Source organism: Chaetura pelagica, unplaced genomic scaffold (assembly GCF_000747805.2).
Source record: "Chaetura pelagica isolate M959 unplaced genomic scaffold, ChaPel_1.0 scaffold319, whole genome shotgun sequence".
NCBI classification, from domain to species: domain Eukaryota; kingdom Metazoa; phylum Chordata; class Aves; order Apodiformes; family Apodidae; genus Chaetura; species Chaetura pelagica.
In genome coordinates this window covers 525,575-539,720 of record NW_009954410.1, presented here as the reverse complement: position 1 = coordinate 539,720, position 14,146 = coordinate 525,575, and the positions used below count along the sequence as shown (strand labels likewise).

The following is a 14,146-nucleotide window of genomic DNA, read 5'->3' as shown; positions in this document are numbered from 1 at the left end:
TGTCAGAGTGTCTTCAGTGAGCTGGAAGCCATCCCAGCTTCCAGCTGCACAATGACACGCAGGAAGGGGTTTTGAAAGCTTCCCAGTCACAAAGTACCCCTGTGTGCCAAGCTCGGAGATGTCTGGACATAAGAATGGCCTTTAAAGCATAAGGATGCAAGAGGACTGCAGAGTCCTGCATGCAGACAGGCCCTGGCAAAGCTGGAGAATGGTGGCCAGAGCTCAGCTTTCTTTTTCTGTAGTCCAGATCCTTAACCTTATTTAGGTCAGAAGCTTCAACACAAAACAGTCTTAGAAACACCAGTCTTCTGTGGGAATGAGAAAGCCTGCTTGGCCAGACCCCCAGCTCTCCTGATACTGGAGCTGAAGTGCAATCTCATGTTAGAAAGGGATGACAGAAGAACACAGTTTCTGATGGGCTCTGCTGGGCTCTGCATGGCGGTGTAAAGTTATGCCTCATAAAGCTTTGCATATAATTTGCATGTTTTGTAACAAGCTCCAAGGCAGATAAAGCAGCTCTTAACAAACTAAGCGCAGGGCATGAAACAGGATCATATGGATGCTCACAGAGATGTTCCTGATGGGTTCACCTGGGTGCCCTGCCAGCCACTGTGATGCCATGCTTTCACCCACTCTGCCATAGACCATCTCTGTCTTGAACAGGTGAGAATCCCCCAAAGCCAGTGAAGCAATGGTGAAGGTAGTAACACGGGCACCCCCAGGGAGCAGGAGTGAGAACACTGCACGCTGAGCCCTGGGTTCTGTTCTATTAGATGAAATTTTGGGCTTCATACAACATAAAGAGGGCTTCATTGATTCTTCTCAATGGTGCTTCTGCACCTGCAGGCGTACAAAGTGCATGCAACAGAAATTATAATCCTTTCACAACACAGCTGTCATTCCCATTTCTAGATTATTCCAAAGATAAAGTAATCATTGCTTCATGGAAAGCACTACAAGTTATTTGAAGAGGTGTGACTCTCACAGGTTTTGGTAGCATGACTGCCTCCTGAAGTTATGCCATAGAAACAATCTATAAAAACAATCAAACCAATGATTTAATACCTATAGGCAATAATACATTACTGAAATACCAGGCTTTCCATTCATCACACCCATAAGGCAAGACGACAGTATGGAAAACAAGTTGTAAAAATAGGGCGACAGGCAACCATACAGAAGCATTTGATGCAGCATCCTGGAAGATGGAAACAAGAAACAAGCAAACTGCCCAGAGCTTAGCCACCAACTCAATGGGAACAAACTTTTGGATTTAGCAATGTTTTCAGGAGCATCCCAGTTTTGAGGAGCAGACCTGGGGGTGAAACTTGAGCCAAGCATGGGGAATAATACAAATGGAAGCAACAATCTCTGTGCTTTCTTTGGATGGTGGATTCAAGCTGTTGTATGACCTTTGTTCCTCAAAATCAAGAAATTGACCTGCAGCAGATAAATACACATGCAAAGTTTAGGGACAATCAAATCTTTAGATTATAATGATCCTGGGAAGACCTCACGAGCCGGGGTGGAGGAGGGGTGGAAATCCTGTAAAAAGCTGGAATGCCAGATGGACACTTGGCAAAATCTCTCCTCTAGAAGAACTGAAGTTTTCAGACCATCATACTTATGTTCCTAGAGAAAAACATGCCTGTGTATTAGGAGAGCATCCATGCTTAGCGCTGACCTGGCTGTCAACTCCAAACAACCCCTCAAAACGTAGCAACAAGTACTTAATAAGTACTTTAAAAACTGGGGCATGGGAGTCTTCAGCCACACTGGAGACAAATGACACCACCGTAACATAGCTGATATTTCTCCAGCACTTTCTATTTTTAAGAGATACTCTGAACAGTGCGCTGTGTTGAAGAGCTGCTAGACAAAGAGATTCTTCTGATATAAATTCAGCAGTCTCTCCTCAGAGAGCTGGCATCTCTAGACACTATCTTTAGGAAGATAAGATGCATATGGAAGAGGAATTGCAAACCGTTGGTGCAGCATGCACCCGTACAGCATAATCAGGTAGGCTCAACTGAAGACAGGAAAAAATGCTGAGTGTTTGTGCTGCTAAGCTCCTAACATACATACAAACTTATTTTAAAGAACTGCTCTTGCAAGTTAAAAATAATTTCACGTCCAGCACATCAGCAAGTTAACAAGGTATTTTTCTGCGGAGCCTTAAGTGCCTCTGAGGAACAGGAATCAAAAACATAAATATTTTTTCCTTCAAAGAAATGGTACAGGAGCCTTCCCTACTTGCAAGAATTTATAATACACTCTGAAATAAAAGGCAAGGCTGCAGTTTTCAAGCAGGTTTTGTCTGAAACTTGAGATGTCTTGAAAGGTACTGATTTTCAAACTGCCTGGCAAAGCTTCAGCAGAGGAGAAAGAAATGCTGTGGCACATCTTGGAACAAGAAGACAGCATTAGAATTATTTTAGGGAAAAAAACACAGCTGATCCAAGGAAAGTGAAGTCCTCAGCCTTGTAGGTGGGAGATAATACCATTCATCCCTCATGGTGCAAAAGCAAAAGCTCGATCAAAATGCTGTTGCACTAACTGGAAGCGCTTGAGGTGCGGCAAGACAATTTAAGAGCCAAGTGAAGGCAGTGAAAAGGCTCTAGATTCAGTACGGCTGGAGAGGGGACAAGAAAGAGAGTCACATACAGGTTACAAGAGCACGCTTCAAAGATCAGGTCAAAGATAGAGGTAGGTTTTATGAGGCTATTTCCTTTCAGGCTATAGACAGTCAATATACAGGAATCTGCCCATCTTCTTACATTCCCTTTCTTTTTGCCAAATTGGAATGCACAGTGGGGCAATATAGAGTGTCACCGTCATTCTTACACACAGCTTCATCCCCCCCATCCCCCAGAAAAAGCTGCTGTACTGTACACACACAAGCAAAGTCAAGAACAGAAGGAGAAGCAAGTCAAACCACAGTCAAGTGGAACCACAGTCGAGTTAGGAAGAAAAGGGAAACACAGCATACTTCAAGGTGGCTTCTGCTTGTGCAGCACAACCTTCATCTACAGAAAATGTTTCCAGAATATTTACTGCCAGCAGCTCTGTGTGGAAATTGTCCAAATACCTATTAAATCCTCCAGCTGCTGACTGAGGACTGCCCAATCCCTGAACCTTTATACTGTCCTTTAAGCCATGGTTTCCTTTTCCGCGGTGCTACTTTGCACCACAGAACTCTGAAGCAATTAAAACAAGAAACCATGGCGGGGTTTTGGGTAACCAAGGGGTAATCTTTACCAAGTGATCCCTTGGAGATGTGCTGGAGATAAGGCTGAGCTATCTGCCAGCAGTGCCTTCACCCTCACCGAGATAAGGCTGAGCTATCTGCCAGCAGTGCCAAAACCTTCACCCTCACTCAGGCCACATACTGCTCATTGCTCAATGCCACATTTTTGGGAGAGCAGCCAGGGCGGGGGACAGCAGGCATCACTGGTAGCACCATCTCCCCTGATCATTAAAGGAATGTGCAAATACAGCTAGAGATAAGGGAAGGAGCTGTACAAAGGACTGGCAGGAAGATACAGATAGACAGATAGCTAAAAATTGCACTACCATCGCTGCCAAAAATCATAGGTAAACTTGGGCTGGTCAGGATAAAAGTTGCAAAGGGTAGTCAGGTATCACTGCAGCATTTGCCTGCCCATAAAATTTGTTTTAACACATGATTCATTGGCAGCTCTGATGTTTTATACGTGGTGAGTATCTCTCACAGACACAGGGTACTTCCTCTCACTGCAAGAGAGCAACAACTCAAAGACCTCCCTAAGGTGGTCCTCATGCAGGTGGGACCTCAGCACTGCCTCCAGTGAAAGATCCACATCTGCCTGTGTTGGCTTAGCTGTTTTAAAACAATTAATATGGGTCCTTTCCAGCTAAGACTATACTCCCTGACAGGGGTTCACACTTACCCATATTTTTTGTCTGCTTAGAAGGAGAAATAAGAGCAGTGAGGTAGTTGTTTTATATGCTATGAGCAGTAGGCTTGACAGCAACCTATGGAACTGACCTTGCATTCATAAAAGCAACAAACTCACTTATTTTTTAGTTAATTTTCCCATACAAAATTACTTCTTGGTGTGCCACAACAACCTGCCCTTCAGTGGCACCAAGCTGGAGCCACACTTGGTATGATTTGCTTCCATAAAATAAATAAACCAGTAGAATAAATAAAGAAACCACACACAAGGTTTCTAAGTTAACATCCAGTGCATATCCAACAGCACACGCCGCTTCCAGTTGGGCAGAAAGCTGGCTAACCTTTACACCAGCCCAGCCTGGGCGAGGGAGGGAGGGAGGGAGGGAGGAAGGCAGGGCACTGACCGGCAGTTACCCTGAGCAAGGCTGCCTGCAAGCCTGTGATAGACGGACAGACAGACCCACAAGGAAGCAGAGATGAAAAAAGGGAACTCTAAATATAATGGAGCCAAAAGATAAGTCTGCAAGGAAAAGCGACAGACTCTTCATGCCACAGCCGGGAGAGGTTTATGGCCTCCCCCCTGCCCCTTGAAAAGCGAAGGACACATGCTGGCTTTGCAGGGCTGGCAGCGTGTCACGAGCACGAGGGATTTAGGGCCGGAAGGCTGCAGTGGTGGCACGGGGCAAAAGCCTTCTTGATCAATTAGCTGTTCAGTAACCCATTAAAAACCTGTTCAGCTGTGAACGGCTCCGGCAGCTGCTGTTGCTGAAGCTGCAGGGGAGCTCCAGCAGGTTACCTGCCTGTAAAAACTCAGCAAAAAATAGCCATGCAGAAGGAAAAGGAAAATTCCCAGTTCCTCATCCGTATCCATCAACCTACAGAATGAGCTGGTCTGGCTTTGCCCCTGTGGGATGTTCCCCCCCGAAGTGCAGCAGGGCATTGCTGTGGTCTCCCTTCCATTCTGCAACAGACACAGAGATAGGGCGGATAGACAGACAGTTTGCACAGCCACCCAGCTCCCTTACGGGCAGGAGGTGCCAGGCAGTGTCAGACACAGGGACTTCAACCCTGCTCTGCACCAGCTGGCTGTGTTTCTTCCACTGCAAACACAGTGCATTTAGTAACCCCGGTATTCTTAGCCATCCTTTGCATAGATGACAATATAATCCCAAATGTATTTTTCCATAGGAATTCATTTCTTTCTAATTACGTTTCTGTACACAGTTCAACCTCTGGAACATGCACACGTGTGGGGCACACGCAGGGTAAACGTATTTCTTGTACTCACTGGCCTCTAATAATTTTACCATAGGCAGTGAAAACAACAGCTGGGTGCTGAGGCCGGGCTCCTGCCCGCACAAACGCACAGGGGGCAGGGATGGAAAGCAGGTCAGCAGTGCTGATCCTCCCTGACGGTGACCGAGCAATTTAAAACACTTGCCATTTGTAAACGCCTCACGGCTTGACCGGGACACTGGTTTTGCTGCACATGCCCAGGGTGAGGATGAAGTGGTTTCTCAACAGAAAACATCCTTTTAACCACAGCCACATATGCCCTTCACCCTTTGTCTGTGGTTGACACGATGCTCACCCTTCTTTCGGCACCTCATAAGGCATTTCAGAACCTGCTGTGAACCACCCAGGTCCAGATCCAAGTCTGGTGGAAAGCACAGGCACCTCTCCAGTATAGGAGAGCAAAGACACCATGCACTTTGATTCCCTGAGTGGAGATGGCCAGCTGTTCTTCAAACAAAGCAAAGTCCCTCCTGTGAAATAATAAATTAAAAAATCTGGAAATGAAGAAGCTACCAAGTTCCCATTTTCAAGCACCGTTATTAATAATGTGCCACGGTTCTTGTCTCCATCACCATATAATAGTGTTGAGAAATTACTGCAGCATATTGTAATTATTTCAGCAAGGGCACTGTGCCTCTGGCAGCTTGCACCTGGATCACAATGAAGAACAATACAACTTAAAAATAAGTTACATGCACACTGTAATCTGTGTCCTATCCATTTTTCTATGTTCATCTGGCCAAGCCTTGAAATCATTATTTGGGCAGGACTCCCAAAGAAACACTAATTAGAGACTGAAGAAGCAGGTTCCTCCTAACAATGCAGCTGTAGGAAACAAGCTGAAGCCCAGCTCCGGGAAGAAGGGTGCAGCAAAATCTGTAAAACCAGATTTTAGCTTAAATGCCTGTTTAACAATGGTGGAGACCCGTGTTCCCAGGGAGTCAGACCAACACTTGGTTGCAGAGACAGTGTTTTCCACTCATTAAGAGAAACTGACCAGGTTTCCACATGCACTTTCTCACAAACTTGAAGTATTTAATTCCAATGTTTGTAGTCCCTTGGTCTTTTTTCCATGGTAAGAGCAGCAGTAGCAACAGCATATTTTGCCATTAGGAACAGTCCTATTGCTCTTTTTAAAGCCAAACTTGAAAAGCACTCTTTCTGCAGCTGTACTGTGAGCTCCCAAACCACAGAAGAATCACAGAGCAATCAGGATTTCTGTTTATGGGATGGAGGCCTATATGCATGCATACCTAGTCTGTCTTCTAGAGTAGTGCAGCACAAGCTTTCTGAAATGTCTAGCAGGGTGAGGTTATATGTGCAGGCAGTAAAGCATCACTTAGTAATTCCCCTATTTATTACCATAAATCATAGAATCATTTTGCTTGAGATAATCAAGCTGCAACAGGGTAGGACATTAGGAAAATTTTTTTTCACAGAAAGAATGGTCAGACAATGGAATAGACTGCCCAGGGAGGTGGTTGAGTTACCATCCCTGCATGTATTTAAGGGTTGTTTGAATGTGGTGTTGGTGGATATGAGTTAAGGGAGAACTTTGTGGAGTAGGGATGATGGTTGGACCCGGTGACCCCAAGGGTCTTTTCACACCTGAATGGTTCTATGATGCTATGATTCTATCAAGTCCAACTGTTAATCTAGTACACTGCCAAGTTCACCACTGAACTATGCCCCTCAGCACCACATCTACACATCTACCACTTTTCTGGACAGCCTGTTCCAGTGCCTGACAACCATTTCAGTTAAAAAATTTTTCCTAATGTCCTATCTAAACTGCCCCTCGTGCAACTTGAGGACATGTCCTGTCATCCCTTCACTTGTTAGTTGGGAGAAAAGACCAACACCCACCTCACTGCAACTCCATTTCAGGTAGCTGTAGAGAGTAATAAGGTCTTCCCTCAGCCTCCTTTTCTCCAAGCTAAACAACCTCAGTTCCCTCAGCTGCTCCTCATAAGATTTGCACTCTAGACCCTTCACCTGCTTTGCTGCCTTTCTTTGGACATGCTCCAGAATTCAATGCCTTTCTTGTACTGGGGGGCCTGAAACCAAACACAATATTCAAGTATTCGAATTTAATCTTTTCCATATGGAATAGAGAAAACCCTGCAGGACCTGCAGGACTAAGCTGGCAGCTCTGGTTAACCAAAATACCTGTGATCTGAAACATGAACCGGTGACATGAAATAAATGTGCAGAATAGCTCAGCAGGCCTGGATTGAAACCACACGGCCATTAAGTGATGCCAGATGTGCTGAAGACAAATGTTGAGAGAAAAAAAAATCATATATGAACAAAAGCTCTCCCTACTGATCTATTCCATTTTAGTTGGGCTTTATGGCACAAGTAACAGTGCCAGTGTATGATTACATATTTTTAAAGGATCAAAATAACCTTTATATTATATGGACAAACTGGCCTTTAACTATACCATTTTTCCAGCCACATTCTCAAATTTAAAGAAGACAAAAATGGCTGGTTAGATACAGTGTCCCAGATGTTCAAGAAATAGACTGAGGCAGCTGCTCAAAGTCAACAAGATGCCCAGATCTCCCTTTAAAAGAGAAAATCCCTGGGAAGGTTACTCAGGGGCTATTTCAAGGGCCTGTTCTACATTCCTGTGTCATGTCAGAGGAAGAAAAGCTGTGAGGGCTGTGGCAAATCCAACAGATCCACAGCTATTGCCAGAGACCAAGCAGGATCAGACAGTTCAGCACATCCATATCCGAGATCTCCTGCAGAGTGAATGGCTCTGAATGCCTTCTCCAAGTCTATACACAGGGGTGGTGGACACCCTTCATGATCCTGCTTTTGATCTCTCCTGCAAAGACTCCACAGTTGCAATGTATCTTGAGTGAGTGACCCACCTCCTACAGGAGGCACTGGCAATGCCCATGTAGAAGGGTTCAGTACTGCACCCATATGAAGCAGAGGTTTGGAAATGGAATTTAATGAGTTTATTTTAATTAACTGACATCACCTGTGTCCCCTGGCTGCAGTCCTGAAAGGGGCTGGGGTCCCTACCCAAGATGGGAGCAGTGCTGCAGAGGAGCCCTAACGCCCAGGGAGATGGTCATGTTTTTTAGCACTGAGCTCCGCAGCCTTCAGGGGATTTGGCAGAAGGCAGTTTCAGTCTCCCACTAGTTGCCAGCAAGCAAAATACTGTTGATCTCATATAGGTGGAGGCCAAAACAAAATATCCTAAATCCGACAAAAATGCCAACCTAAAAAAAAAGCCTATTTTTTTTGTCCTCAGAGGTATCAGAAAGTGCAAATTTATGGCGGCTTTACGTGCATCTGTATTTCTGTTGCTCATAAAAATCCCTTTGTGAACTGCACACAGAAGATACCATCTAACAATCCCCTTTTTCTCAACTTTTTCCTGAAGTCACAGGAGGCAGGATTTCCTCCCTATTACATAAGGGGGAGAGGGTGTATTTGTTCTTTTGCCATTTAAGACTTATTAGCACAGTCAGGTTACTCCAGCCAGGCCCTCTTTCCTGATCTTTTCTTGCAAGCAAATTATTCTTGGCAAAGCTCCAGCCCAATATTAATCCAAGGGAGAAAAACCAAGCTGCTGTATAAAGAGACATAACCCAGATGCAACTCAGGGCTTTGCCGTGCCATCAAGAGCTAAGACTTCAGAGTAGAAATAACAAACACAGGCTGGTGCTGAGCCTCTCAAGTATGGAAGTACAACCATTACTACTACTATAATACACTACTACGATGTCTGTGCCATCCTCTTCCGTTGTCCTGCTGGGAAACAAGCCTGCAGGCAAGGTACCACACTGCATCCCTTCCCAAACAAGGCATCAGGCCCCAGTAATAACTAATTGCTCCTTGTGATGACCCCACCTCTCAATCCAGATTAAAAGATTGGAGAGGAAAACAAAGACCTCACCCTAAATGAGATGGCTTTTTTCTCATCTCGTAATAGAAAGAAGCTCCTCCAAAGGGTAGTTCAAGAGCTTCTTTTTTTGAGGGTAATGAGAGGATGTACAATGGAACAATCACTGGAACAACCTCCCCATGGATGAAGCAGAGTTCCCAGCACTGGAGGTTTCCAAGATGTGACTAGACAGGATGCAAGAAAATTTAATCTAGGTTCCATTTCACACAGATCATCTTCTGAGGTCCCTTCCAACTTGGGCTCTTCTATAGTAGCTCCCCAGAGATAGGCCAGCTCTGACCCCCTGTCAACAAATCCCAGATTTGCTGAACCATGCCTGCAAGAAACATAGCAGGTTTGGGCAAATTCACCCCACATTTGATACTTTAATCCAATTACAGGTCATGCACGCCTCCACGTTCATCATGTTAATCTCTTCTAAAATTACCCTCTAGTCCTCTGAATGAAAACACCTCGTTCCTCCACTCCAGACACTGTGATAAACATAGATCCTTGTAATATGAGAAGGAGGGTGAGGACCTTGCTGTATTTCATTATTTTTGTACTGCAGTGATGAATTTCAAAATAGCTTAGCAGTAGTAGTCATGCTTACTGATTTGGTATACATTCCCATTGCTGCTCTTCAGAAATTTAGCACTTCTGGGCAGAAGTGTGAAGGTTTTGGTTTATATTTTCCCTCCCCCCTTCAGCAGATTACTCTACATAACAACATTTTATTGCTTTTCTGTTTGTTTTGAATGAAGGCGCAGCCCTCTTTCCTTCCTGCGCAACTGTTCCCTCAGTGCAAAGGCTACGCAGAGCTGGAAGATAGGAGGACCTTCATCTTCTAGCTTCATCTGGAAATGAGCAGTAGTTTTACCCATCGTTAATGCCTGACAGAACAAACCCAAGGGATGTCAAAGATGTGAACTGGTCATGATAGAAAAACAAACAAACGCCAAAACAACCCCTAAGCCAGCCTTTCAACTGGCATGAAAGACCCCAAGATCTCAAATTAAGATTCTTTGCTGCTCTTAGCACAGCTTTAATATAGTCCTCTTGACTCTCTATGCTGTATTCCTGGACTTAGAAGTTAGGGAAGGCAGGTCCTCCTATAGGAGTTGTAACATGTACTGCAACAAGGCAGTACTCCAGCTCCTGAGGCCACCTCAGACTACCTGAGGCCACCCTGGACTACCTGAGGCCACCCCAGATCATGAGGGCCCAGTGTGCAGGAACATGCCTACGTACGTGAGAGCAGCTGTGCACAAACTGCATCAGCAAGCAGGTGGCCACTGGCATAGGTCGTGAGAGCATCTGCCTAGTGACAGAGTAAGTAGCTTTCAGACCCCCTAGGCAACAGCTTGGGTCATAGCTGAAGGCTTCAGCAACTTGCGTGGGACATCCACTGAGCATGCAGAGCACCTGGAAAGCACACACCACGGATCCCATGATGAGGCTGAAGTGCTGGTGAGCCCTGTGCAGTGGTGTGTTCTTGCTTGCAGAAGTAAGAGACTGATTTCTTCAGCTGACTAGCAACTGAAGTTGACTTACCTGTGCAAAGATTAGTTTGCAAGGCATTTTATGAGTTCCCAGGGTACACGACCAGAGCTGGGAGAGAGACCATGGAGTTCACACACAGAAAGAAGGCAGTTTCTGGCTTCACCTGAGGACAATTTACAGATGCAAAGCCCCACTGACCTCAGCAATGCTAGCACAAGCAAGAGGAAATTCCTCCTTGAGGTGCTGAGTAAGACTTTTCCCAACGTATACTTTTTTCTTGCATTGCGTTTTTTTTTTCCTGTTCCCACATTAATTTTCCCAGGAAAGTTTTGCAAACTCATCTGTGGATGCACATTACTCTCATTTCTTTCCAGCTTCTCATGTTATCACAACTAGGATCAAGTACAGAAAACAATTGCACCGTACACCCCCTGTGTGATTGATGGCACATATACGTGCCATAAAACAGAACCAACCAAGTACTTTTATCAGGCTACTTTGAAACTTCAGGGTATCAGAAAGGCCTTTCAAACCACTCAGAACCACTGAGTATCTCTTTGCTAAGCTGATGGAAACAAAGTAGAATGCAGTTCAAGAACAAAAATAAAACAAACTGCTAGGGTCATGTTCTGCACCCGCAGTGGCCAGCTTGGGCTAATGCAGGCTCAATTAATAAGTCACTTTCTCAGCCTAGCTTTTTTCATAGGTGGACTGTTTTGGGTTTGTTGTTGTTGTTTTCCCCAAAGAAATGCTGAAGATGCAGCAGTGACAGAAGGTTAACTTTTTATTAGATGAGATCCTTTAAAAAACTCCATATGTAAATAAGTTTTTTTAAAAATCACCAGAGTCACTTTTCTTCCAAAGCTGGATTATTAGAATAATCCTGAGACTAGTGATAATCAGAGATGTTTCTTTCCTCAGCAGGTCTGTCCGCCTCTGCCCTTCACCCTGGTGTCCAACCCCACCAGAACTCATCCTAAGGTCCACTCCAACCAACCAGCTGCTCGTAAAATAACGAGAGGGGTGGCAAAGGGGGGAAGCACAAGGGACCTGAACTAGCAGAGCAATCGAGGAATGCTGAAAGACATTAGGCTGAAGCCATCAGCGTGACATCTGACCCCTGCTGGGCTATCATCTCGGTTTTGGCTATCAAACAGCCATGGCTGTGAGATGACAGATGTTTCCTGTGCAGGAGCATCAGGCTCCCAAGCAGTGCATAGCAGAGGTATCCCTGACCACAAATCCTGTACCACGGCGCAGGATGCCACATCACTGTCACTGTCCTCCTCACAAGCACAACCTCTGCAACCACACTGACAAGAGCCATTATTCAGCATATTGCTGGAAAAGGACACAGAGCTCTCAGCACTGCCAGAGATAATGGTTGATCAGCACTTCTCCTCCCCACAATACCCCTTTTGCAGAAGTCCAAGAGTCCCCTGCCCCTACTCATTTCCAGCTGGAAGTTTGAATACAAGCCAGAGAGAAAAGTTACATTTCCCAGTGCTGTAAACTAAATGTCAGACCAGCTGGGACAGATTTCACATGTGGAGAGGAAAGGGTAAGAGTTATTTCAAAATCCATATTGCATCCTTACATTTCTGTGTCAAGCAGAAAGTTTAGTAAGAGACATCCCCAGCACTACTGGCTGATTTGCCTTACTCAAAACAAAACAAAACCCAAACAAAACCAAACCACATTTCTCAGCCATCAAAACCTGAAGCAGATTCCATTTGACCACACCACAAACAGACCTTGCTCCATGCCCACCAGCTCAATGAAATCAGGGGTCTGCCTGGCACAGGGACAGCACAGTATTCCTAGGCAGCTGCCCCACGTGTTGTACCCCTAAGGATGAGCATTCCCTCCAGCTCAGCAGATGCCCCATGACCTCTTGTTAACACGCTGTGTCACCCCAGTAGGATGAGCTGTGGCATTCCACGCTTGTTACACAGCCCAAACCATCCTGACTGTGCTCTCAAGCCTTTTTGATCTGATGAGCAGATCTGGGGGAGAGCGGACTACAGCCCTAATGCTGACATTAAAGGGGAACACCACTCAAATAAGACTATCTGGAGAAGAGGCACTAGCAGGTCTCAGCTTAGCAGCTCTGAGAGAGGCGGATGTAGCACTGCATCCTGCCTCCCAAAGTGGCAGCAAGATGCTCTGGGAAACACCCTTACAATCACAGTACACACAGAGCAGCCCTCCCATGGTATGGCTTCCCCTCCCCCCCCACGCCCAGCTTCTGGCAAGAAAGACAGTCCTCTGTGACTTGTTCAAAAGGCTCTTGATGAAGAAACAATCCTTGAACAACCATTAACAGACCCAGCGTGACCAACCGTAACAGGTCAGTCTTCCTCACACGTTTACGTGTACACACACACACCTCCCCAGGAGGTGATACCACCTTTCACGGTCTATAGCAGCTTTATCAAGAGACAATCACTTACAGCGCCAGCATTAAAGAATCAATCAGCGTTCCACGCAAGAAGTGGAAAACACTTCTCAATCCTCTGAAGGAGTGAGTCCCACTAGGATCACAGCGGGACCCTGGAGTGTCCAAACCTCAAAGGCACTAACATAAAATCCTGCAAAGAGCTGGGCCTACAGGTCAGGTGCCGTCCCTTACCTGTTCTCCAGCAGCGTCATGCACACGACCTCCCGCACACCTGGGTTGTTGGCCTTCTCGGTGGAGCAGCTTTGCAGGTTCCAGGTAGCCACCCTCAAGACGGGTCTGCCATCTCTCACTCCCCCAAACATCTCCACAGAGGGGCGAGTGGATATGATCTGGGTGGGACCCCCAGGAGGGAAGTCCAAGTCCTCGCTCTGGAGGCTCAGAGAAGTGGGGCTGGGGTGAGGCCTGGCCGTGAAGTTGAGGCCACCATTGGTGTTTGTGGAAGGGGGCCGGGACCTCTCCGCGAAAATCTGGTGCCTGATTTTGTCTAGGAAGGAGGAATTGATGCAGTCCATCCTCACCAGGTCCTCGATGCTTTTGAAGGGCCCGTGCTCTTTACGGTAGTCCACGATGCTGTTGGCAATCTTCTCCGTGACGCCGCGGATGCTCATGAGCTGGGCCGGGGTGGCTGTGTTGATGTTGATCTTGGTGGCAGAGAGGTGATGCTCGGAGGCCGGGTCCTTGCGCAGGGAGCTGGGCGAGTGCTGTGCCGAGCTGCCCTTGCTGCTCACGCAGATCTCGAACTTCACCTGCTCCAGCTTGGCCGCCCCCACCCCGCTCACCAGCGCCAGGTCCTCCACTTTCTTGAAGCCACCGATGTACTCCCGGTACTCCACGATGTTCTGGGCCACCACCCGGGTGACCCCGGGGAGGGTCATCAGCTCCTCCTCCGTGGCCGTGTTGATATTGAGCCTCTCCTGGTTCACCAGGATGTTGCTGAAGTTGCACGCCGCGCTGAACTTGCGGCTGTGGCACAGATCCGCCGGGTCGCGGGGGATGGAGCGGTGGCAGCCCAGGCTGCCCCCCATCTCACCGCAGCCGGGCC

General features: G+C 46.5%; 1 protein-coding gene across 1 annotated transcript in view; it reads right to left on the bottom strand.

Annotated features, from left to right (window-relative positions):
* The window catches only part of EEPD1 (endonuclease/exonuclease/phosphatase family domain containing 1), a 69,737-nt gene extending 55,601 nt beyond the window's left edge, over positions 1 to 14,136 (bottom strand). Inside the window, exon 1 of the mRNA XM_010004362.1 lies at positions 13,276 to 14,136. Coding sequence (XP_010002664.1) covers positions 13,276 to 14,129 — 854 coding nt within the window. The 5' untranslated portion in view covers positions 14,130 to 14,136. The remainder of the gene's footprint in view (positions 1 to 13,275) is intronic.
* Positions 14,137 to 14,146: the final 10 nt, after the last annotated feature.